The 26,193-nt window shown below is 43.8% G+C and overlaps 1 protein-coding gene across 1 annotated transcript; it reads right to left on the bottom strand.

The window, feature by feature from the left end:
- Positions 1-49: 49 nt before the first annotated feature.
- Positions 50-25,151, bottom strand: LOC131943936 (proton-coupled folate transporter). The gene is made up of 10 exons (XM_059304322.1): positions 24,725-25,151; positions 18,566-19,971; positions 12,693-12,851; positions 9,406-9,585; positions 9,080-9,250; positions 6,336-6,438; positions 5,064-5,225; positions 670-753; positions 361-517; positions 50-284 (listed from the first exon to the last, which is right to left on the bottom strand). The coding sequence occupies exons 2-10, from the start codon at positions 19,775-19,777 to the stop codon at positions 170-172; spliced, it is 2,343 nt and encodes a 780-aa protein (XP_059160305.1). The 5' UTR covers positions 19,778-19,971; positions 24,725-25,151; the 3' UTR covers positions 50-169.
- Positions 25,152-26,193: the final 1,042 nt, after the last annotated feature.

Here is a 26,193-nt window from a genome sequence, read left to right on the forward strand (position 1 = left end):
TATATATATATATATATATATATATATATATATATATATATATATATATATATATATATATATATACATGCCTATATTTGTATATATACATATTTATTTATATTTTAGTATTGTTTTCTCTTGAAGATAATTTCGGCAGCTACCATTTAATATCCATGCAATTCTGTCTTTAATTCTTCAACAGAGGCGATCTCTCGTCTGCTTCTACGCTGATTAAGTGACTTGTGTGTGGTGAATCATCCAAGGACTTGTTGCTTGGTCTAGGTTTACACCACAAGAAAAGCCTGAAAGATTTTCAGCGTCTGGTCAGTTGTCAACATTTCGACTAAATATAACTAGAGGACAGAGAGTTGTACGAACCCAAGCATGACGAAGCAGACGAGACATAGAGCCGCCATGACGGTGAAGACGGCGCCTCTAAAGCTGGAGAGTGTGTTGTTGTAGATGACGGTGTACAGCAGCGACACGCTCATGTTGGACACTACCTCCAACGTGGCGAGACTTGAGAATAGGGCACCTGTGGCAACACACCAACCCTGATCAACACATGTAGACACAACACACCAGCACACATCAACACATCAAGAGACAACACACCAGCACACATCAAGAGACAACACACCAGCACACATCAACACATCAAGAGACGATATAACGGTCTATGTTTACCTAGTTGAGTCGTGTTGACGAGGGTCGACACTAGAGCTCGCGGTATAGGGATGGCAGCCAGGTACAGCAGACCACCAGCTGCGGCTGGAAGACACCACGAGAGATGTGTTAGACAATAGACACCACGAGAGATGTGTTAGACAATAGACACCACGAGAGGTGTGTTAGACAATAGCCACCACGAGAGATGTGTTAGACAATAGACACCACGAGAGATGTGTTAGACAATAGACACCACGAGAGATGTGTTAGACAATAGACACCACGAGAGATGTGTTAGACAATAGACACCACGAGAGATGTGTTAGACAATAGACACCACGAGAGATGTGTTAGACAATAGACACCACGAGAGATGTGTTAGACAATAGACACCACGAGAGATGTGTTAGACAATAAACACCACGAGAGATGTGTTAGACAATAGACACCACGAGAGATGTGTTAGAAAATAGACACCACGAGAGATGTGTTAGACAATAGACACCACGAGAGATGTGTTAGACAAGAGACACCACGAGAGATGTGTTAGACAATAGACACCACGAGAGATGTGTTAGACAATAGACACCACGAGAGATATGTTAGACAATAGACACCACGAGAGATGTGTTAGACAATAGACACCACGAGAGATGTGTTAGACAATAGACACCACGAGAGATGTGTTAGACAATAGACACCACGAGAGATGTGTTAGACAATAGACACCACGAGAGATATGTTAGACAATAGACACCACGAGAGATGAGTTAGACAATAGACACCACGAGAGATGTGTTAGACAATAAACACCACGAGAGATGTCTTAGACAATAGACACCACGAGAGATGTGTTAGACAATAGACACCACGAGAGATGTGTTAGACAATAGACACCACGAGAGATGTGTTAGACAATAAACACCACGAGAGATGTGTTAGACAATAGACACCACGAGAGATGTGTTAGACAATAGACACCACGAGAGATGTGTTAGACAATAGACACCACGAGAGATGTGTTAGACAATAGACACCACGAGAGATGTGTTAGACAATAGACACCACGAGAGATGTGTTAGACAATAGACACCACGAGAGATGTGTTAGACAATAGACACCACGAGAGATGTGTTAGACAATAGACACCACGAGAGATGTGTTAGACAATAGACACCACGAGAGATGTGTTAGACAATAGACACCACGAGAGATGTGTTAGACGAGATCATGAGAAGTCATGGGCAGAGATGGAGACTTACAGATGTACATCCACAGGGTGGAGACTTACAGATGTACATCCACAGGGTGGAGGTGGAGACTTACAGATGTACATCCACAGGGTGAAGGTGGAGACTTACAGATGTACATCCACAGGGTGGAGACTTACAGATGTACATCCACAGGGCGGAGGTGGAGACTTACAGATGTACATCCACAGGGCGAAGGTGGAGACTTACAGATGTACATCCACAGGGTGGAGGTGGAGACTTACAGATGTACATCCACAGGGCGAAGGTGGAGACTTACAGATGTATATCCACAGGGTGGAGGTGGAGACTTACAGATGTACATCCACAGGGTGGAGGTGGAGACTTACAGATGTACATCCACAGGGTGGAGACTTACAGATGTACATCCACAGGGGGGAGGTGGAGACTTACAGATGTACATCCACAGGGTGGAAGTGGAGACTTACAGATGTACATCCACAGGGTGGAGGTGGAGACTTACAGATGTACATCCACAGGGTGGAGACTTACAGATGTACATCCACAGGGTGGAGACTTACAGATGTACATCCACAGGGGGGAGGTGGAGACTTACAGATGTACATCCACAGGGTGGAGGTGGAGACTTACAGATGTACATCCACAGGGTGGAGGTGGAGACTTACAGATGTACATCCACAGGGTGGAGGTGGAGACTTACAGATGTACATCCACAGGGTGGAGACTTACAGATGTACATCCACAGGGTGGAGACTTACAGATGTACATCCACAGGATGGAGACTTACAGATGTACATCCACAGGATGGAGACTTACAGATGTACATCCACAGCGTGGAGGTGGAGACTTACAGATGTACATCCACATGGTGGAGACTTACAGATGTACATCCACAGGGTGGAGACTTACAGATGTACATCCACAGGATGGAGACTTACAGATGTACATCCACAGGGTGGAGGTGGAGACTTACAGATGTACATCCACAGGGTGGAGGTGGAGACTTACAGATGTACATCCACATGGTGGAGACTTACAGATGTACATCCACAGGGTGGAGACTTACAGATGTACATCCACAGGGTGGAGACTTACAGATGTACATCCACATGTGGAGGTGGAGACTTACAGATGTACATCCACAGGGCGGAGGTGGAGACTTACAGATGTACATCCACAGGGTGGAGACTTACAGATGTACATCCACAGGGCGGAGGTGGAGACTTACAGATGTACATCCACAGGGTGGAGGTGGAGACTTACAGATGTACATCCACAGGGCGGAGGTGGAGACTTACAGATGTACATCCACATGGTGGAGACTTACAGATTTACATCCACAGGGTGTGGGTGGAGACTTACAGATGTACATCCACAGGGTGGAGACTTACAGATGTACATCCACACGGTGGAGGTGGACACTTACAGATGTACATCCACAGGGTGGAGGTGGAGACTTACAAATGTACATCCACAGGGTGGAGACTTACAGATGTACATCCACAGGGTGGAGGTGGAGACTTACAGATGTACATCCACAGGGTGGAGGTGGAGACTTACAGATGTACATCCACAGGGTGGAGACTTACAGATGTACATCCACAGGATGGAGACTTGCAGATGTACATCCACAGGGTGGAGGTGGAGACTTACAGATGTACATCCACAGGGTGGAGACTTACAGATGTACATCCACAGGGGGGAGGTGGAGACTTACAGATGTACATCCACAGGGCGGAGGTGGAGACTTACAGATGTACATCCACATGGTGGGACTTACAGATTTACATCCACAGGGTGTGGGTGGAGACTTACAGATGTACATCCACAGGGTGGAGACTTACAGATGTACATCCACAGGGTGGAGACTTACAGATGTACATCCACAGGGTGGAGACTTACAGATGTACATCCACAGGTGGAGGTGGAGACTTACAGATTTACATCCACAGGGCGGAGGTGGAGACTTACAGATGTACATCCACAGGGTGGAGACTTACAGATGTACATCCACAGGGCGGAGGTGGAGACTTACAGATGTACATCCACAGGGTGGAGGTGGAGACTTACAGATGTACATCCACAGGGTGGAGACTTACAGATGTACATCCACAGGGTGGAGACTTACAGATGTACATCCACAGGGTGGAGGTGGAGACTTACAGATGTACATCCACAGGATGGAGGTGGAGACTTACAGATGTACATCCACAGGGTGGAGACTTACAGATGTACATCCACAGGGTGGAGACTTACAGATGTACATCCACAGGGTGGAGACTTACAGATGTACATCCACAGGGTGGAGGTGGAGACTTACAGATGTACATCCACAGGGTGGAGACTTACAGATGTACATCCACAGGGTGGAGACTTACAGATGTACATCCACAGGGTGGAGGTGGAGACTTACAGATGTACATCCACAGGGTGGAGGTGGAGACTTACAGATGTACATCCACAGGGTGGAGACTTACAGATGTACATCCACAGGGTGGAGGTGGAGACTTACAGATGTACATCCACAGGGTGGAGACTTACAGATGTACATCCACAGGGTGGAGACTTACAGATGTACATCCACAGGGTGGAGACTTACAGATGTACATCCACAGGGCGGAGGTGGAGACTTACAGATGTACATCCACAGGGTGGAGGTGGAGACTTACAGATGTACATCCACAGGGTGGAGGTGGAGATTTACAGATGTACATCCACATGGTGGAGACTTACAGATGTACATCCACAGGGTGGAGACTTACAGATGTACATCCACAGGGTGGAGACTTACAGATGTACATCCACAGGGTGGAGGTGGAGACTTACTGATGTACATCCACAGGGTGGAGACTTACAGATGTACATCCACAGGGTGGAGACTTACAGATGTACATCCACAGGGTGGAGACTTACAGATGTACATCCACAGGGCGGAGGTGGAGACTTACAGATGTACATCCACAGGGTGGAGACTTACAGATGTACATCCACAGGGTGGAGACTTACAGATGTACATCCACAGGGTGGAGACTTACAGATGTACATCCACAGGGTGGAGACTTACTGATGTACATCCACAGGGTGGAGACTTACTGATGTACATCCACAGGGTGGAGACTTACAGATGTACATCCACAGGGTGGAGACTTACTGATGTACATCCACAGGGTGGAGACTTACAGATGTACATCCACAGGGTGGAGGTGGAGAAGGCCTCCATCATGAAGCCAAGGAGTGCACTGAGTGTACACAACATGCCGGTCACTTCCAGTGGCAGACGACCCTTCAAGACTTTAAGGAACAAGACCGCTGCCAACGCTTGGACAATCCACAGGGTGGAGACTTACAGATGTACATCCACAGGGTGGAGGTGGAGACTTACAGATGTACATCCACAGGGTGGAGGTGGAGACTTACAGATGTACATCCACAGGGTGGAGACTTACAGATGTACATCCACAGGGTGGAGACTTACAGATGTACATCCACAGGATGGAGACTTACAGATGTACATCCACAGCGTGGAGGTGGAGACTTACAGATGTACATCCACATGGTGGAGACTTACAGATGTACATCCACAGGGTGGAGACTTACAGATGTACATCCACAGGATGGAGACTTACAGATGTACATCCACAGGGTGGAGGTGGAGACTTACAGATGTACATCCACAGGGTGGAGGTGGAGACTTACAGATGTACATCCACATGGTGGAGACTTACAGATGTACATCCACAGGGTGGAGACTTACAGATGTACATCCACAGGGTGGAGACTTACAGATGTACATCCACAGGGTGGAGACTTACAGATGTACATCCACAGGGCGGAGGTGGAGACTTACAGATGTACATCCACAGGGTGGAGACTTACAGATGTACATCCACAGGGCGGAGGTGGAGACTTACAGATGTACATCCACAGGGTGGAGGTGGAGACTTACAGATGTACATCCACAGGGCGGAGGTGGAGACTTACAGATGTACATCCACATGGTGGAGACTTACAGATTTACATCCACAGGGTGTGGGTGGAGACTTACAGATGTACATCCACAGGGTGGAGACTTACAGATGTACATCCACACGGTGGAGGTGGACACTTACAGATGTACATCCACAGGGTGGAGGTGGAGACTTAAAAATGTACATCCACAGGGTGGAGACTTACAGATGTACATCCACAGGGTGGAGGTGGAGACTTACAGATGTACATCCACAGGGTGGAGGTGGAGACTTACAGATGAACATCCACAGGGTGGAGACTTACAGATGTACATCCACAGGATGGAGACTTGCAGATGTACATCCACAGGGTGGAGGTGGAGACTTACAGATGTACATCCACAGGGTGGAGACTTACTGATGTACATCCACAGGGTGGAGACTTACAGATGTACATCCACAGGGTGGAGACTTACTGATGTACATCCACAGGGTGGAGACTTACAGATGTACATCCACAGGGTGGAGGTGGAGAAGGCCTCCATCATGAAGCCAAGGAGTGCACTGAGTGTACACAACATGCCGGTCACTTCCAGTGGCAGACGACCCTTCAAGACTTTAAGGAACAAGACCGCTGCCAACGCTTGGAGACTTACAGATGTACATCCACAGGGTGGAGGTGGAGACTTACAGATGTACATCCACAGGGTGGAGACTTACAGATGTACATCCACAGGATGGAGACTTACAGATGTACATCCACAGGGTGGAGACTTACAGATGTACATCCACAGGGTGGAGACTTACAGATGTACATCCACAGGGTGGAGGTGGAGACTTACAGATGTACATCCACAGGGTGGAGACTTACAGATGTACATCCACAGGGTGGAGACTTACAGATGTACATCCACAGGATGGAGACTTACAGATGTACATCCACAGCGTGGAGGTGGAGACTTACAGATGTACATCCACATGGTGGAGACTTACAGATGTACATCCACAGGGTGGAGACTTACAGATGTACATCCACAGGATGGAGACTTACAGATGTACATCCACAGGGTGGAGGTGGAGACTTACAGATGTACATCCACAGGGTGGAGGTGGAGACTTACAGATGTACATCCACATGGTGGAGACTTACAGATGTACATCCACATGGTGGAGACTTACAGATGTACATCCACAGGGTGGAGACTTACAGATGTACATCCACAGGGTGGAGACTTACAGATGTACATCCACAGGGCGGAGGTGGAGACTTACAGATGTACATCCACAGGGTGGAGACTTACAGATGTACATCCACAGGGCGGAGGTGGAGACTTACAGATGTACATCCACAGGGTGGAGGTGGAGACTTACAGATGTACATCCACAGGGCGGAGGTGGAGACTTACAGATGTACATCCACATGGTGGAGACTTACAGATTTACATCCACAGGGTGTGGGTGGAGACTTACAGATGTACATCCACAGGGTGGAGACTTACAGATGTACATCCACACGGTGGAGGTGGACACTTACAGATGTACATCCACAGGGTGGAGGTGGAGACTTACAAATGTACATCCACAGGGTGGAGACTTACAGATGTACATCCACAGGGTGGAGGTGGAGACTTACAGATGTACATCCACAGGGTGGAGGTGGAGACTTACAGATGTACATCCACAGGGTGGAGACTTACAGATGTACATCCACAGGATGGAGACTTGCAGATGTACATCCACAGGGTGGAGGTGGAGACTTACAGATGTACATCCACAGGGTGGAGACTTACAGATGTACATCCACAGGATGGAGACTTGCAGATGTACATCCACAGGGTGGAGGTGGAGACTTACAGATGTACATCCACAGGGGGGAGGTGGAGACTTACAGATGTACATCCACAGGGCGGAGGTGGAGACTTACAGATGTACATCCACATGGTGGAGACTTACAGATTTACATCCACAGGGTGTGGGTGGAGACTTACAGATGTACATCCACAGGGTGGAGACTTACAGATGTACATCCACAGGGTGGAGACTTACAGATGTACATCCACAGGGTGGAGACTTACAGATGTACATCCACAGGTGGAGGTGGAGACTTACAGATTTACATCCACAGGGCGGAGGTGGAGACTTACAGATGTACATCCACAGGGTGGAGACTTACAGATGTACATCCACAGGGCGGAGGTGGAGACTTACAGATGTACATCCACAGGGTGGAGGTGGAGACTTACAGATGTACATCCACAGGGTGGAGACTTACAGATGTACATCCATAGGGTGGAGACTTACAGATGTACATCCACAGGGTGGAGGTGGAGACTTACAGATGTACATCCACAGGATGGAGGTGGAGACTTACAGATGTACATCCACAGGGTGGAGACTTACAGATGTACATCCACAGGGTGGAGACTTACAGATGTACATCCACAGGGTGGAGACTTACAGATGTACATCCACAGGGTGGAGGTGGAGACTTACAGATGTACATCCACAGGGTGGAGACTTACAGATGTACATCCACAGGGTGGAGACTTACAGATGTACATCCACAGGGTGGAGATGGAGACTTACAGATGTACATCCACAGGGTGGAGGTGGAGACTTACAGATGTACATCCACAGGGTGGAGACTTACAGATGTACATCCACAGGGTGGAGGTGGAGACTTACAGATGTACATCCACAGGGTGGAGACTTACAGATGTACATCCACAGGATGGAGACTTACAGATGTACATCCACAGGGTGGAGACTTACAGATGTACATCCACAGGGTGGAGACTTACAGATGTACATCCACAGGGCGGAGGTGGAGACTTACAGATGTACATCCACAGGGTGGAGGTGGAGACTTACAGATGTACATCCACAGGGTGGAGGTGGAGACTTACTGATGTACATCCACAGGGTGGAGACTTACAGATGTACATCCACAGGGTGGAGGTGGAGACTTACTGATGTACATCCACAGGGTGGAGACTTACAGATGTACATCCACAGGGTGGAGACTTACAGATGTACATCCACAGGGTGGAGACTTACAGATGTACATCCACAGGGCGGAGGTGGAGACTTACAGATGTACATCCACAGGGTGGAGACTTACAGATGTACATCCACAGGGTGGAGACTTACAGATGTACATCCACAGGGTGGAGGTGGAGACTTACTGATGTACATCCACAGGGTGGAGACTTACAGATGTACATCCACAGGGTGGAGACTTACTGATGTACATCCACAGGGTGGAGACTTACAGATGTACATCCACAGGGTGGAGGTGGAGAAGGCCTCCATCATGAAGCCAAGGAGTGCACTGAGTGTACACAACATGCCGGTCACTTCCAGTGGCAGACGACCCTTCAAGACTTTAAGGAACAAGACCGCTGCCAACGCTTGGACAACCTGTCGAACATAAACAGGTCTGTATATATATATATATATATATATATATATATATACGTTTGTATATTGGATTTCTTTGTGCAAGTATGTTGCGATGACATACAATCAGTTGACAGGAGTTGGGAGCAGGATGTTATACATCAGGTTTGGCCTACCATTTTGGTACAGGAGTAAATCCCAATATCGACAGATGTCCAACACAAAGGCCGGGCCAGCTCATACAAAGTCTCCACGCTCTGCCTACCAATGTTGGTCATAGTTAAGCTTAGGTAAGCTCCGAGTCCAAACAGAAATTGTTGCCTTTTTCGACCCTCAGAACAATAAAATCCAAAGGTCTGCAGGCAAAGAGTATTAAATTTAAATTAAATGAAGCTGAATTAATGATTAGCTGAGTCATGTGTGAAGTGGAGCTGTGTGATGTGGAGCTGTGTGATGTGGAGCTATGTGATGTGGAGCTAACTGTGTGATGTGGAGCTGTGTGATGTGGAGCTGTGTGATGTGGAGCTAACTGTGTGATGTGGAGCTAACTGTGTGATGTGGAGCTGTGTGATGTGGAGCTAACTGTGTGATGTGGAGCTAACTGTGTGATGTGGAGCTGTGTGATGTGGAGCTGTGTGATGTGGAGCTAACTGTGTGATGTGGAGCTAACTGTGTGAAGTGGAGCTGTGTGATGTGGAGCTGTGTGATGTGGAGCTGTGTGATGTGGAGCTGTGTGATGTGGAGCTAACTGTGTGATGTGGAGCTAACTGTGTGAAGTGGAGCTGTGTGATGTGGAGCTGTGTGATGTGGAGCTGTGTGATGTGGAGCTAACTGTGTGATGTAGAGCTGTGTGATGTGGAGCTTACTGTGTGACGTGGAGCTGTGTGATGTGGAGCTGTGTGATGTGGAGCTGTGTGATGTGGAGCTGTGTGATGTGGAGCTGTGTGATGTGGAGCTAACTGTGTGATGTAGAGCTGTGTGATGTGGAGCTTACTGTGTGATGTGGAGCTGTGTGATGTGGAGCTGTGTGATGTGGAGCTGTGTGATGTGGAGCTGTGTGATGTGGATCTAACTGTGTGATGTGGAGCTGTGTGATGTGGAGCTAACTGTGTGATGTGGAGCTGTGTGATGTGGAGCTGTGTGATGTGGAGCTGTGTGATGTTGAGCTGTGTGATGTGGAGCTAACTGTGTGATGTGGAGCTGTGTGATGTGGAGCTAACTGTGTGATGTGGAGCTGTGTGATGTGGAGCTGTGTGATGTAGAGCTGTGTGATGTGGAGCTAACTGTGTGATGTGGAGCTGTGTGATGTGGAGCTGTGTGATGTGGAGCTAACTGTGTGATGTGGAGCTGTGTGATGTGGAGCTGTGTGATGTGGAGCTAACTGTGTGATGTGGAGCTGTGTGATGTGGAGCTAACTGTGTGATGTGGAGCTGTGTGATATGGAGCTGTGTGATATGGAGCTGTGTGATGTGGAGCTGTGTGATGTGGAGCTTACTGTGTGATGTGGAGCTAACTGTGTGATGTGGAGCTGTGTGATGTGGAGCTAACTGTGTGATGTGGAGCTGTGTGATGTGGAGCTGTGTGATGCGGAGCTGTGTGATGTGGAGCTGTGTGATGTGGAGCTGTGTGATGTGGATCTAACTGAGTGATGTGGAGCTGTGTGATGTGGATCTAACTGTGTGATGTGGAGCTGTGTGATTTGGATCTAACTGTGTGATGTGGAGCTAACTGTGTGATGTGGAGCTGTGTGATGTTGAGCTGTGTGATGTGGAGCTGTGTGATGTGGAGCTAACTGTGTGATGTGGAGCTAACTGTGTGATGTGGAGCTGTGTGATGTGGATCTAACTGTGTGATGTGGATCTAACTGTGTGATGTGGAGCTAACTGTGTGATGTGAAGCTGTGTGATGTTGAGCTGTGTGATGTGGAGCTGTGTGATGTGGAGCTGTGTGATGTGGAGCTGTGTGATGTGGAGCTTACTGTGTGATGTAGAGCTGTGTGATATTGAGCTGTGTGATGTGGAGCTGTGTGATGTGGAGCTTACTGTGTGATGTGGAGCTAACTGTGTGATGTGGAGCTGTGTGATGTGGAGCTAACTGTGTGATGTGGAGCTAACTGTGTGATGTGGAGCTAACTGTGATGTGGAGCTGTGTGATGTGGAGCTGTGTGATGTGGAGCTGTGTGATGTGGAGCTAACTGTGTGATGTGGAGCTGTGTGATGTGGAGCTGTGTGATGTGGAGCTGTGTGATGTGGAGCTGTGTGATGTGGAGCTAACTGTGTGATGTGGAGCTAACTGTGTGATGTGGAGCTATGTAATGTGGAGCTAACTGTGTGATGTGGAGCTGTGTGATGTGGAGCTAACTGTGTGATGTGGAGCTGTGTGATGTGGAGCTAACTGTGTGATGTGGAGCTGTGTGATGTGGAGCTAACTGTGTGATGTGGAGCTAACTGTGTGATGTGGAGCTGTGTGATGTGGAGCTAACTGTGTGATGTGGAGCTAACTGTGTGATGTGGAGCTGTGTAATGTGGAGCTGTGTAATGTGGAGCTGTGTGATGTGGAGCTAACTGTGTGATGTGGAGCTAACTGTGTGATGTGGAGCTATGTAATGTGGAGCTAACTGTGTGATGTAGAGCTGTGTGATGTGGAGCTGTGTGATGTGGAGCTGTGTGATGTGGAGCTGTGTGATGTGGAGCTAACTGTGTGATGTGGAGCTGTGTGATGTGGAGCTAACTGTGTGATGTGGAGCTGTGTGATGTGGAGCTGTGTGATGTGGAGCTGTGTGATGTGGAGCTGTGTGATGTGGAGCTAACTGTGTGATGTGGAGCTATGTAATGTGGAGCTAACTGTGTGATGTGGAGCTGTGTGATGTGGAGCTGTGTGATGTGGAGCTGTGTGATGTGGAGCTGTGTGATGTGGAGCTGTGTGATGTGGAGCTGTGTGATGTGGATCTAACTGAGTGATGTGGAGCTAACTGTGTGATGTGGAGGTGTGTGATGTGGATCTAACTGTGTGATGTGGAGTTGTGTGATGTGGAGCTGTGTGATGTTGAGCTGTGTGATGTGGAGCTGTGTGATGTGGAGCTATGTGATGTGGAGCTAACTGTGTGATGTGGAGTTGTGTGATGTGGAGCTGTGTGATGTGGAGCTGTGTGATGTGGAGCTGTGTGATGTGGAGCTAACTGTGTGATGTGGAGCTGTGTGATGTGGAGCTGTGTGATGTGAAGCTAACTGTGTGATGTGGAGCTAACTGTGTGATGTGGAGCTAACTGTGTGATGTGGAGCTAACTGTGTGATGTGGAGCTGTGTGATGTGGAGCTGTGTGATGTGGAGCTGTGTGATGTGGAGCTAACTGTGTGATGTGGAGCTGTGTGATGTGGAGCTGTGTGATGTGAAGCTAACTGTGTGATGTGGAGCTAACTGTGTGATGTGGAGCTAACTGTGTGATGTGGAGCTAACTTAACGACCTGCTTGATGTGTTTCCATGGCGACCAGCTGAGCTGACGTCTCTCGACCAGCGTCTCTGGCAGACAACACGTGACCATCAGGGCGAGACCGCTACAGCCAGAGCAGACGAGAGCAGGCACCAGATAACCAGTTTCTTTGATCAGGTAGCCCATGCCCACCTGCCGGGGAGATGGAAACAATTAGAACCAGGCACAGCACACTCGGCGTGTGGTCACCCTCACCCTCGGGCCATCTGCTTGGCTTTACTGGCGAATACAGACCTGGGAGTGTATGGACTAAATGTATCGAAATTCAGTGTTTCTTCCAGAATTTTGTTTTCGAGGGTGGGGGCGGACACCAATAAAAGTATACACTTTCTATATAAATTCCATTTCGTTCGGAGGTGCTGCCTGTCTGGAAGAAACTGCCTAAATTATCTACTTATATTAGGACAGCTGGTCGTAAGCATGAAGCTTGAACTTTCAACTTAGGTCATGGATCAGGGCTTAGCTTTAAAAGAAAGATGGCTTTCCAATGTGTAAAATTTTCTTTCTTGAATTGTTTGATGCGTTACAATACATTATTAGCTTTTGGCTAAAGCTTTAATAGAACCGTTCTTTCTATTAGATCCCAACACTATTATAAATTATCTAATTCGAGAATACAAGCAAAGGCGTAGCAGGAGGGGGGGGGACACTTGTATTAAAGTGTATTGTAGGATATTGTAACTGTAACCAGTGGCGTAGCGAGGTTGGGTGTCACCCGGTGCGGCACTTAATGGTGTCACCCCCAGAGGCGCAACGACCCTTCCCGGGGACAAACTTTCAATTTCCGATTTACACCCCCCTCAAACTTTCGATTAGCACCCCCACCTCTTAAAAGGCTATTTAACACTCTAATTAATCACTCTATTAAGTGGAATTATCATTGTATTATCTTATTGAGGGCGAATCTGTGCGTGAATGGTCCACTGGACAGCGGCTAGGGGGTCACCCCTTCCGCCCGAAGCGGTCAGTATAAAAATTGACCGCTCGGATAATTTCTTTCTTTTTGACCCGAGGCGAGATGTAGATCGGGTCAGTTTCTGTGTGGACACCTCGTGCTTGCAGTGATGTTGCTTGTGCAACTTGGCTGGGTGTTTTGTGTATATTGTTTTGTGTAGGCCTTTATTGTTTTGTGACGTTAACGTCTGTTCTGTTTAGTATCTGTGGTTTTTTATCTTTTTTTTCTAATTTTGATTGGTTCCATTTAAAAAAATTTATAAATTGTTAAAGTTTTTTTTTTTTATTTAGGCTAAGGTTATTAACCAGTCTGGGTTTAGCCGGACTTGCACTGACAGGACAGTAGTTAAATAAACCTAGATGGGTAGATTTTAGTTATCCCCCCCCCCCCCCAGCAGGGCTTACACTTAGAATAGAAACCAATTGTATTAATACGTAATGTATGATTTCACTAGCCTGTGTTGTTAAGAAATGACGCGACTAGTTCTCTCAACTTCAACGTGAGAGATCAGATACTTTTACTTGATTGCATTATATCTTGCCTGGATCACTGTATTAAAGATAAATAAATATCACGGATTCTTGTATCGCTATCCGATCAGTAAAAAACCGTATATATATATATATATATATATATATATATATATATATATATATATATATATATATATATATATATATATATATATATATATATAAAAGCAATGTTTGTTTGTGTGTCTGTCTGTCTGTCCTTTATGCATTACTACACCTCTCATCACATCGCCGTGAAACTTTGGGAAGTTGTTGAGAATATTCCCGGGGAGGTTTCTGTGGAAAAAAAAATTTCAAATTCGCAGGGGTGGCGCCCCGACAGGGCGCGATTTGTTTTTTCTATATACGGTATATAAAAATAAAAGTCGATTTTTGTTTGGCATCGTTCATCCGATAGCCATGAGACTTTGGGGAGTTCATTATACCACTCTAGGGAAGGGTTCTGTAAAAATATAATTTTTAATTTCGCAAGGGCGGCGCCACGGGAGGGTCCGATTTTTCTCTATATACGTTATATAAAAATAATAAAAGTGAATTGCAGTGACACCGTTTATCCGATAGGCATGAAACTTTGGGGTGTTCATTATAAAACTCTAGGGAAGGGTTCTGTAAAAAATCATTTTTAAATTCGCAAGGGCGGCGCCACGGGAGGGTGCGATTTTTCTCTATATACGGTATATAAAAATAAAAGTCGATTTTTGTGTGACACCGTTATCCGATAGCCATGAGACTTTGGGGGAGTTGATTAGAACAATGCAGGGAAGGGTTCTGTAAAAAAAAATCCTTTTTTTGATTTCGCAAAGGCGGCGCCACGGGAGGCTGCGATTTTTCTCTATATACGGTTTTTAAAATTTCGGTTTCACACCGTTCATCCGTGTGCCATGAAACTTTGGGGAGATGATTAGGTTACTCAATGGTAGGGTTCTGCAAAAAAATATTGTTTAATATTGCAAGGGCGGCGCCCCCCGGGGGAGGGGGAGCGATTTTTTAAATCTATACACGGTATATAAGAAATAAAACTCGGATGCGGTTCATCCCGAGAATATTTCTGCGAAAAAGAAAACTAAAGTTTCTTATGGGCGGCACCATATAGGCTACAACTTTCGTCAATACACGGTTTGGCGCCCAGAGTTTTAGAGTGACTATGTTGGCACTTGGCATCCGTTAATCGAGCGTCCTGCATAGCGTATAAGGGGTACTACTATATTCAGCGGTAAAACTACAACAGGCTTCTAAAAATAACTTTGTAACGCGAGGAAATCCTTTTGTACAGTTTCGTCACCTTGCCAAAGATGAAAAAATAACTTTTTGAATATGAGGAGCCTACTGTTGAGTTTCGTCACTCTGCGAATGATGCAATAAGCATCTATTATTAGACAATCCAGTCAGAAATTGAGATCGAGCATCTAATAATAGACCATTAGTAACGCTAGCATATTGCATCAGTCACACTGATATTTAAAACAGGTCAACTAATTTTTTTACGTGTTAAAGAAAAAAGCCCTGTTCATTTGTGTCACTTTAGCGAATGACGGAATCTGCATCATTATTAACAGGATGCTATTTGGCCGATGGCGCCTGTTACTTTTAAGGAGCCGGGGGTCGTACGCCGCGCCTATGCGGTAGTGTAATCGGGGGGGGGGGGGGCTGAGAGCGCCCCTCTACGTCTCTGACACAGGGGCGGTCACCGAAGTGTGTTATACCATATCATTTCGGTGAGTGATTAATGTACACTCAAGTTTTTCATGCGGTAGTGTAGGTAAACCCGTGTCCTGATATTTATGATCCAAGCGCAGGCATTGTTTACATTTAAATAAATCATTTTTAGAAAAGAAGGTCACGCGTCTAAGAACATATAATTGATAACGCGTTGGTGAAATCCTTCTAATATATTTCGTCAAACTTTCTTCTATCCCCGCGGCAACGCGAGGGGGTCGGGTACGCTAGTATATATATATATATAAAGCTTAGTATGTCTGTGTGTCTGTCTGTATGTGTGTGTCTGTCTTTTATGCATTACTATACCTCTCATCACGTCGCCGTGAAACTTTGGGAAGTTGTTGTAAATATTCCTGGGGAGGTTTCTGCGGAAAAAAATGTTTCAAATTCGCAGGGGTGGCGCCCAGGCAGGGCGCAATTTGTTTTTTCTCTATGTACGGTATATAAAAATAAACGTCGATTGCGGTTTGACATCGTTAGTCCGATAGCCATGAGACTTTGGGGAGTTGATTAGAATATTCTGGGGAAGGGTTCTGTAAAAAAATCATTTTTAACTCCGCAAGGGCGGCGCCACGGGAGGGTGCGATTTTTCTCTACGTATGGTATATAAAAATAATAAAAGTGATTCGCTGTGACACCGTTCACACAATCGCCATGAAACTTTGGGAAGATGTTGAAAATATTCCTGGGGAGGTTTCTGCGCTAAAAACATTTTCAAATTCGCAGGGGTGGCGCCCCGGCAGGGCGCGATTTGTTTTCTCTATATATGGTAAATAAAAATAAAAGTCGACTGCTGTCTCACAAACGTTAATCCGATCGCCATAAAACTTTGGGGAGTTGATTAGAACACTCCAGGGAAGGTTTCTGTAAAAAAAATCTTTTTTTAAATTAATTTCGCAAGGGCGGCGCCACGGGATGGTGGGATTTTTCTCTGTATACGGTATATAAAAATAAAAGACGATTGCGGTTCGACACAGTTTATCCCGGTGCCATAAAATTTTAGGGAGTTGATGAATACTCCCGAGGTTTCTGGGGTGGGAGGGTGAAATAGGGATGGGTGGGTGGTGGGGGAGGGGGATTTAATTTTGCATGTAAGGCCCCCCGGCAGGATGCGATTTGGCCCATGGTCTTTCTCGTGAGCGCTATGGTGAATACGTTCGGTCTAAACAGTGTGATAGACAATGAATAGGATGGGTCGTTACAAACGCTTACTAAATTGAATCAGGCGTGTCCTCTGGCGCCCTGGTAGGGTGCGATTAGGCTGCAAATAAAAATGTCTGTTTTGGCCCCCAAAGGCTCACATTGGCCGCTGAGGGCCATTTAATACGTTTTATTTTAATAAATAATCAGAAAAATTAACCAAGGTTAGATTATTAACTGGGATGCTTCTTTTTGTCAGTAAAAAAAATCCAAACAGTTTCGTTACTTTGCGAATGATGCAATTAGCATCTATTTTTAGATAATCCAATCAAAAATTGAGATCGAGCATCTAATAATAGACCATTAGAACATATTGCATCAGTCACACTGATGTTTAAAACACGTCTAATAATTTTTTTACGTGTTAAATAACAAATACAGTGTCCCTTTAGCGAATGACGCTATCTGCGTCATTGTTAATAGGATGCTATTTGGCACGATGGCACCTGTTAGTTTTAAGGAGACAGGATTCGTACGCCGAGCCTATGCGGTAGTGTAATCAGGGGGGGGGGCTCCTGAGAGCGCCCCTCTACGTCTCTGATACATGGGTGGTCACCGAAGTGTGTTCTACCATTTTATTTCGATGAGTGATTAATGTACACTCAATGTTTTCATGCGGTAGTGTAGGTAAACCCGTTTCCCGATATTTATGATCCAAGCGCAGGAACTGTTTCCATTTAAATAACTCACTTTTAGAAAAAAATGTCACGAGTCTAAGAATATAGGATTGGTAACGCATGGATGAAACCCTTCTTATATATTTCGTCGGACTTTCTACTATACCCGCGGCAACGCGCGGGGACGGGTACGCTAGTATATATATATATATATATATATATATATATATATATATATATATATATATATATATATATATATATATATATATATATATATATATATATATATATATATATATATATATATATATATATATATATATATATATATATATATATATATATATGCGTAAAAAGTAATCAAAACCTTATTGACAGTCAATTTTTAAAAAGTTCAAATCAACTAAAATCATCGTACATACTATTAAAATTTTGCTGTGAGATATTTTGTCTATGATATTTTGTCTGAGATATTTTGTCTGAGATCATTTGTCCTGAGATGATTTGTCATGGCACCCCTACGCCTACTCTCTTTAGAAAGCCGGAAGGCGTAGCTAATATAGTTCAGGATTGCACACGCTAAATTAAGATCGAAAACATTAATTTATCTAAGGTTGTACAAAGATTGAACATACTAAATTGACCTAATAACGTACAGAATAAATTGACCTTTGTTTGTAGGGACTAAATTAACCTAAGACTTTACATAATGAATTGACCTTAAATAAACGTAAAAGACATATTATTTACATCCGTCCGTAACTCATTCGTGCAAATCTAGCTGACCTGTGGCCCAGCTGACCCTTGACCCCAACTGACCTGAGATAATGCGCCAAACACGAGCAGCAAGCCCTCGACGTACGCCAGTCTGACGGCCCGCTTGGAGTGAGTGGGCGTGGCGTCAACTATCATGGCGGTCACCAGCAGGGACAGGGCGTAGAACGAACCGGCAAGCCCGTCCAAGGCCGAGCCCAGAAAATACCACTCGAGGTCAAGGTCGAAAAGGATGATGAGAGCGAGGCTGGCGACTCGCGTGGTGCCGCCGACTAGCGTGGCAACGAGCAGCGGCTTCCGACCCACATAGTCCGAGCAGGATCCCATGAAGAGCAGGCAGACGGCGGCCGGCAGTCCGGTGCATAGTGTGGCGTACAGGCTCATGTCGGCCACCCGCCGCTGGACGTCTGGCTCGTCTTGCTGGACCGACACGTTGCTGCAGTGGTCAGCAGACGGACCGGCGGTGAGGTTGGTGCGGGCCAGCCGGGATGTGAAGTACTGGGTGGAGAGGGGGGACAGCGAGATGAAGGTGGTGACGTAACACACCAGGATAATCGTGATGGGGACAAACACTCGGCTCTCTTGGCCAGCACAGCGGTCTCTGTCATCTGGTCTGTCATCTGGTCTGTCATCTGGTATGTCATCTGGTCTGTCATCTGGTCTGTCATCTGGTCTGTCATCTGATCTGTCATCAGGAGACTGGTGTCTGTCATCTGGTCTGTCATCTGGTCTGTCATCTGATCTGTCATCAGGTCTGTCATCTGGTCTGTCATCTGGTCTGTCATCTGGTCTGTCATCAGGAGACTGGTGTCTGTCATCTGGTCTGTCATCAGTAGACCGGTGTCTGTCAACTGGGTATGTGTATCGTTTGATAATAAAATGTTCTTCCAGCGATGGACCAGGTACATACATCGTTGGAGTCGTATTGTCTGTCACACATCCGTCAGAGCCGGTCACAGATCCGTCAGTGCCGGTAACACATCCGTCAGAACCGGTAACACATCCGTCAGTGCCGGTAACACATCCGTCAGAACCGGTAACACATCCGTCAGTGCCGGTAACACATCCGTCAGTGCCGGTAACACATCCGTCAGTGCCGGCAACACATCCGTCAGAGCCGGTCACACGTCCGTCAGAGCCGGTCACACGTCCGTCAGAGCCGGTAACAGATCCGTCAGTGCCGGTCACATATCCGTCGGAGCCAGGAGCGAACTGAGATGGAGTTGACATGCCGTTTTTCGTAGTGCTCTGCGTCATCCAGCAAACTGTACGTCATCCAGCAAACTGTACGTCAACCAGCTAACTGTACGTCATCCAGCAAACTGTACGTCATTCAGCAAACTGTACGTCATCCAGCTAACTGTACGTCATCCAGCTAACTGTACGTCATCCAGCAAACTGTACGTCATCCAGCAAACTGTACGTCAACCAGCACAAAACCCAATGTAAACCTGTAGAAGTTTTATTGACAATTTTCAAACGTGATTAATGATCTTATGACATTTGTCACTAAAGATCTTATGACATATGTCACGAGTCACTAATGATCTTATGACATTTGTCACTAAAGATCTTATGACATTTGTCACGAGTCACTAAGGATCTTATGACATTTGTCACGAGTCACTAAGGATCTTATGACATGTGTCACGAGTAACTAAGGATCTTATAACATGTGTCACGAGTCACTAAGGATCTTATGACATTTGTCAAGAGTCACTAAGGATCTTATGACATGTGTCATGAGACACTAAGGATCTTATAACATTTGTCACAAGTCACTAAGGATCTTATGACATTTGTCACGAGTCACTAAGGATCTTATGACATGTGTCACGAGTCACTAAGGTTCTTATGACATTTGTCACGAGTCACTAAGGATCTTATGACATTTGTCACGAGTCACTAAGGATCTTATGACATGTGTCACGAGTCACTAAGAATCTTATGACATGTGTCACAAGTCACTAAGGATCTTATGACATTTATATCTAAGGATCTTATGACATTTGTCAAGAGTCACTAAGGATCTTATGACATGTGTCATGAGACACTAAGGATCTTATAACATTTGTCACAAGTCACTAAGGATCTTATGACATTTGTCACGAGTCACTAAGGATCTTATGACATGTGTCACGAGTCACTAAGGTTCTTATGACATTTGTCACGAGTCACTAAGGATCTTATGACATTTGTCACGAGTCACTAAGGATCTTATGACATGTGTCACGAGTCACTAAGAATCTTATGACATGTGTCACAAGTCACTAAGGATCTTATGACATTTATCACTAAAGATCTTATGACATGTGTCACGAGTCACTAAGGATCTTATGACATGTGTCATGAGACACTAAGGATCTTATAACATTTGTCACAAGTCACTAAGGATCTTATGACATTTGTCAAGAATCACTAAGGATCTTATGACATTTGTCACGAGCCACTAAAGATCTTAAGACATTTGTTACGAGTCACTAAGGATCATGACATTTGTCACGTGTCACTAGGGATCTTATCATCACGTCAGAGGCGTATCCAGGTTTTCGTTGTAGGGGGAGCGAAAAGAGCAAAGGAAGGCGCCGAATTTTTATATATATATAATTACTAGCTGTATGTCATTACGTCGCTATGATGTAATAATAATCATTAAAAAAGTTTTTAAAAACCCACGTTTTCTGATTGAACTAAAAAGTAGAAAATAAATGCTATACATCACAATAATGCAAGCGATCACTCTACTATAAGCGATGAAAAACGTGGGGCGCCGAAGTAAAAGTTATATTACTATTGATTAGATAATACTATTGACTTTTATTAGGGAGCTTGTAGAGAGTCAACAGTATTAGAAACTGTAAGAAAATCACGGCGCCCCACGTTTTTCATCGCTTATAATAGAGTGATCGCTTGCATTATTGTGATGTATAGCATTTATTTTCTACTTTTTAGCTCAATCAGAAAACGTGGGTTTTTTTAAACTTTTTTAATGATAATTATTTTCTACTTTTTAGTCTTTGTCTGTTTGTTTGCATTGAAATCTTGCTATCGATTTTATCTTTTCACTTTTTTTTTGGGTAAACGAAGACAACTCGTAAAAAGACAACTCGTAAAAAACACGTTGTGTGAATACGTTACTGACTAGAACACATAGATTTGAACCCGTGTCGAGTGGGTTAGCAATCGTGTGCCCAACCACTCGACCATATCGTCTCCCCCATACTGGCCACCAGTTGTTACGTTCTGGTTGTTTGTAGACAAACACCGAGTGACAACAACTCAGTAAGAAAAAGAGGGAGAGTACCGAACCTTGTTTTCATCAAATTACAGTTACTGGGTTATGTCCCTTTTTCCCCCACGTTTTTTGTACAATTATATAGGGGTATAAAATGATCAATAAAATGTTTCCATGGATCAATTTAGTAATAATAACAGTTGAATATTCTATTGTCATCCGAAACAAAGCTTCCCTGAAAATTTCAGCGCGCTAGCTAACTGGGAAGTGCCCAAAATTTCGATCGCAAGATTTGATTGGAAAAACAAACAAACAAACAGAGGCGAAAGCAAGTTAAAGAAAACGTGGGAAAATGAATTGAAAGTAGCAGTCTGAAGAAATAAGAAAAAACACACAATGTAGGCCGACAAAACAAAAATTGTATCAATTTAAACAAAAAAATATATAAACACACTACAACCAAAAACAATGAACGTAACACAATCTGTTTTGTAATTCTTGTAAAAAGATGTCTTACATAATAATTCCTGGGAAATTTTTTAAGACAAGTGAAATAGGGGAAATAATCACTCTCTTAATATAAATATGTATATATCTACATATTTAGTTATAAATGTCAAAACAAATAAATAATTACTTTAGAATATAATGAAATTCTTTAACACTATTCGTGTTTACAAAATGTTTTTGTCTATAATCAGAATTTAATACATCGTCATCATAAATGCTAAAAAATTACAGTATAATGAAAGTTTTTAAAATTTAGAGTTGGTATAAAACCACGCTTTTCGATATAATAGAAAACACTGGGAATGACAGCATACATTTAACTAAACATAGGTCTTTTAGTTCAGATCATATATTTTTAATTAACTACTGCTTCTTTGTGTTCTAAAAGATCATTTTTATTTTCTCGTATATACGAAATATAGAGAAAGTATTGTAATCGTGCAAAAAAAAAATCGAGATTTTTACAAATCTCGACGTTTTACACCTCACTGATACGGAAAAACATAATTTTGCAATCTTTTCCGTATGTCTGTGTGTGTGTGTGTGTGTGTGTGTGTGTGTGTGTGTGTGTGTGTGTGTGTGTGTGTGTGTGTGTGTGTCTGTGTGTAAACACGATTACTTGAGTACGGTTAAGCTAGGTTGATGAAATTTCTTATATAAGTATTTTATCAAAATCGTAGATCCGTATCAACTTTTGAGCGATTTCCGATAACCGGAAGTGGTACTTTTTCTACTTTGAATTTTTCAAAAGCCTATAACTTAAGTACTATTTCAGATAGATAAATGAAATTTCACATGTAAGTAAAAGATCTAGACTCTAATTCTCTACCTTCTGTCAAATTTTGAGTAATTCATTCACCACTGACCGGTCACTTTAGGTCAATTATCCAACCCAGTGTATACCTAGGTGTGACATTAATGTCGCTCTACAGTGAGGTGTGGGGGGGGGGAGATAACCAACTCAGAGTGAACATAGCGTCAGTTTTTAGATGACTGTTCTAAACATACATATATATTATACAAATATATATTACACAAATATATATTACAGAAATAGATTTAAATAAGTAGCAATATTTTTTTACTTAGGGGTCCATGGGGGAGGGGTGGTTGTAACTGTTTCATATAATTTGTAATCGTAATCACTCTAGCCCAAACTGTTAGAATACTACTACTTCATCGTGATGACGTTGTTGACCTTGTCAAAATTTCCCCACCACTACGCAGTTTGCTCGTAAGTAAATTTAAATAGAGGTGCTACATCAGTTGTATTTGTTTCTGTATTGTAATTTTTTTTAAATTAATCACACGATTCAAACTGTATACATAAAGTAATTATGTGTGAAATTTTATGTATAACATTTTCTAATTCAATTATTCGTAAGCAAATACATTATACAGTTGCCTTAAACTTACTTAACACCCCTCTTGCCAAGTGATACTACCCGTAGAGGTTTTTTTAAACATTAGAATGCATCGTAATGGTTATTTTTAGAATGAAAAACTGATGCAGCTATTAATACGTGTTGTAAACGTAGACACTATTAGACTAGTACAATAATGCTTAATTGCTGCATGAAAAGAAATCTTTTGATTTACATAGATGTGCCGACCAAAAATATTTTTTTAACAAATATCATTGTTTAAAACTTTGAGTTTAAAAAGTTTCCAAAAAGGCGCCACTTTGCTGAAAATGGCCAGAAGGGGAGCGGCCGCTCCCCTGCTCCCCCCCCCCCCCCCCTGCGTACGCTACTGGATGACGTGATGGTTGGTGTTGTTGCTAAAAACAATTATTCTCAAGTGGTAGGCGGTCACCGGGGCGCTAGGTGTCGGGGCGTTGGGTGTCGGTCACAGAGCGCTGTGGGCCTATAAATCTAGCTATAATATAAAGTAGTGCTAGTATATCTAGCTATACTCTAATGCAGGGGTCTCCAAACCCATATGATGCAAATGTGGCCAGTTGCAAAGATGAACAGCAGCTGGAGGTCATTGAATTGAAAGAAAATGACTTCCTTAGAGACACGTTCAAAGAAGGGCAGATTAATTTTCCTAAGTTTTTGCACAAGGAAGACTTTCCTAATATTAAAAGTTCTGCATCAAAGTACCTTTCAAATTTTGAAACAACATACCTGTGTGAACAAACATTTTCAAGAATGAAATACGTGAAGAACAATTTGAGAGTGTTATCGACCCCCGAAAGCGTTTCTTCCAGTTTTTCTCCGTGGGGGTGGGGCGGGGGGAGGGGGGGTGGACACTTGAAATTTGCAAATATTTCTATCTAAATTATATTTCGTTAGGGGGGGGGGCGGTAGACGTTCTTCGGGAGGTACCCCCTCCCCGAAGAGATGCCTTAAAGAAACTCTGGCCCCCGAACTGAAAAGTTTGGAGAACCCTGCAGTCTAATGTGATCAGTTCAAACATTTAAACAGTTTAGTAAGGTTGTGACTAAAAATCCTTACCTCACACAGTTTCTACCACAGCGTGTACACAGCACCTGGTTAGTGTACACAGCACCTGGTTAGTGTACACAGCATTTGGTTAATGTACACAGCACCTGGTTAATGTACACAGCACTTGGTTAATGTACACCCTGGAAGCACAAGCACACTGACCTAATTTTTCAAGCACATGTCGCAAAGGTTATAAAATGTAACAAACAAGTTTGTCCCCCTTTCCTGTCCTTTGAACTGAAATACCAGCCACACGGCAATGATTTCGCGAGTCACGCAGAAGAATATTGGTTTATATAGGTTTACTCGCAATGGTGCATGCTGTCATTGGATCAGGTAAATCCATTCTCAGCTCACTTATTGAAATACGACCAACGAATATTGTAAACACAACTTAATCTAGCAATTCACGATGAATAAGTTGTTAGAGTTTAGAGTGAACTTATGTGGACCAAAGAATGATTTCAGTACGTAGGAGAATTGTCTAAATATAGAAATCTGTCAACACGCGTCAGGGGATGTAACCGCGAGAACTGAACTCTAACCGTAGGCCAGTTTTATGTTGACGAGTCAACTTAACCAAGTGAAGTCAGTTTCAAAGGAAACAGTTCTGTGGAACATCATGGAACGACAAAAAAATTTTAGGGCATTGCCCGCAAACCTAATCAAGTCCACAAATTTGGCAGGGTCCCAAATCAAGTTTACAAATTTAGCAGGGTCCCAAATCAAGTTTACAAATTTGGCAGGGTCCCAAATCAAGTTTACAAATTTGGCAGGGTCCCAAATCAAGTTTACAAATTTGGCAGTGTACCGCGTAAAGATCACCAATGACTGGAAATAATGCCAATCGACCACGAGTGGGAGAGAACTGATCGAGAGTGACCTTCGCCTTGAATGATCGGGGAAAAAACACTCCTCGACAAGACTGAAATTTTGTGATATTGTAGACAAACCCTTAGGCGTGTGTGTATGTGGGTGTGTTGGGGGAGTGTGGGTTTGTGTGTGTAGGCGCACATGTCCTGTATGTATGACTGCACCGTTCATCCTATCGCCTATATATATATATATATATATATATATATATATATATATATATATATATATATATATATATATATATATATATATATATATATATATATATATATATATATATATACATATGGGGTCCTCCAAAAAATTTTCAGCCGGGAGCCCCGCTCAAGCTTAATCCGCCCCTGATCCCCCCCCCCCTTCTTTAATGTTTATTGTAACATTTCTATTAATTTTTTGGCGTGATTTTTAAAAAAGAATTACATTGCCATTTGTTACATTTTTTACATAATTAGATCGTCATAAATTTTCGATAATTAGATCGTAATAAAGTTTTAGGTAATTAGATCGTCATAATTTGTGTAATAATTAGATCGTCATAAATTTGTCGATAATTGAATTGTTAAAACATACTTTATATACTACTAGCCGTCCCGGCCAGGCCC

This window comes from Physella acuta, unplaced genomic scaffold (genome assembly GCF_028476545.2).
Source record: "Physella acuta isolate Inbredline_101_S28 unplaced genomic scaffold, ASM2847654v3 ptg000473l, whole genome shotgun sequence".
Classification (NCBI taxonomy): Eukaryota; Metazoa; Mollusca; class Gastropoda; family Physidae; genus Physella; species Physella acuta.

Coding starts and splice junctions, on each gene's coding strand:
- LOC131943936 (XM_059304322.1), bottom strand. CDS start 19,777: ATGACGCAGAGCACTACGAAAAACGGCATGTCAACTCCATCTCAGTTC. Junction 754..5,063: donor CACCCTGTGGATGTACATCT/GTAAGTCTCCAC, acceptor GGTGTCTTCCAG/CCGCAGCTGGTGGTCTGCTG. Junction 518..669: donor CGTCAACACGACTCAACTAG/GTAAACATAGAC, acceptor GTGTTGCCACAG/GTGCCCTATTCTCAAGTCTC.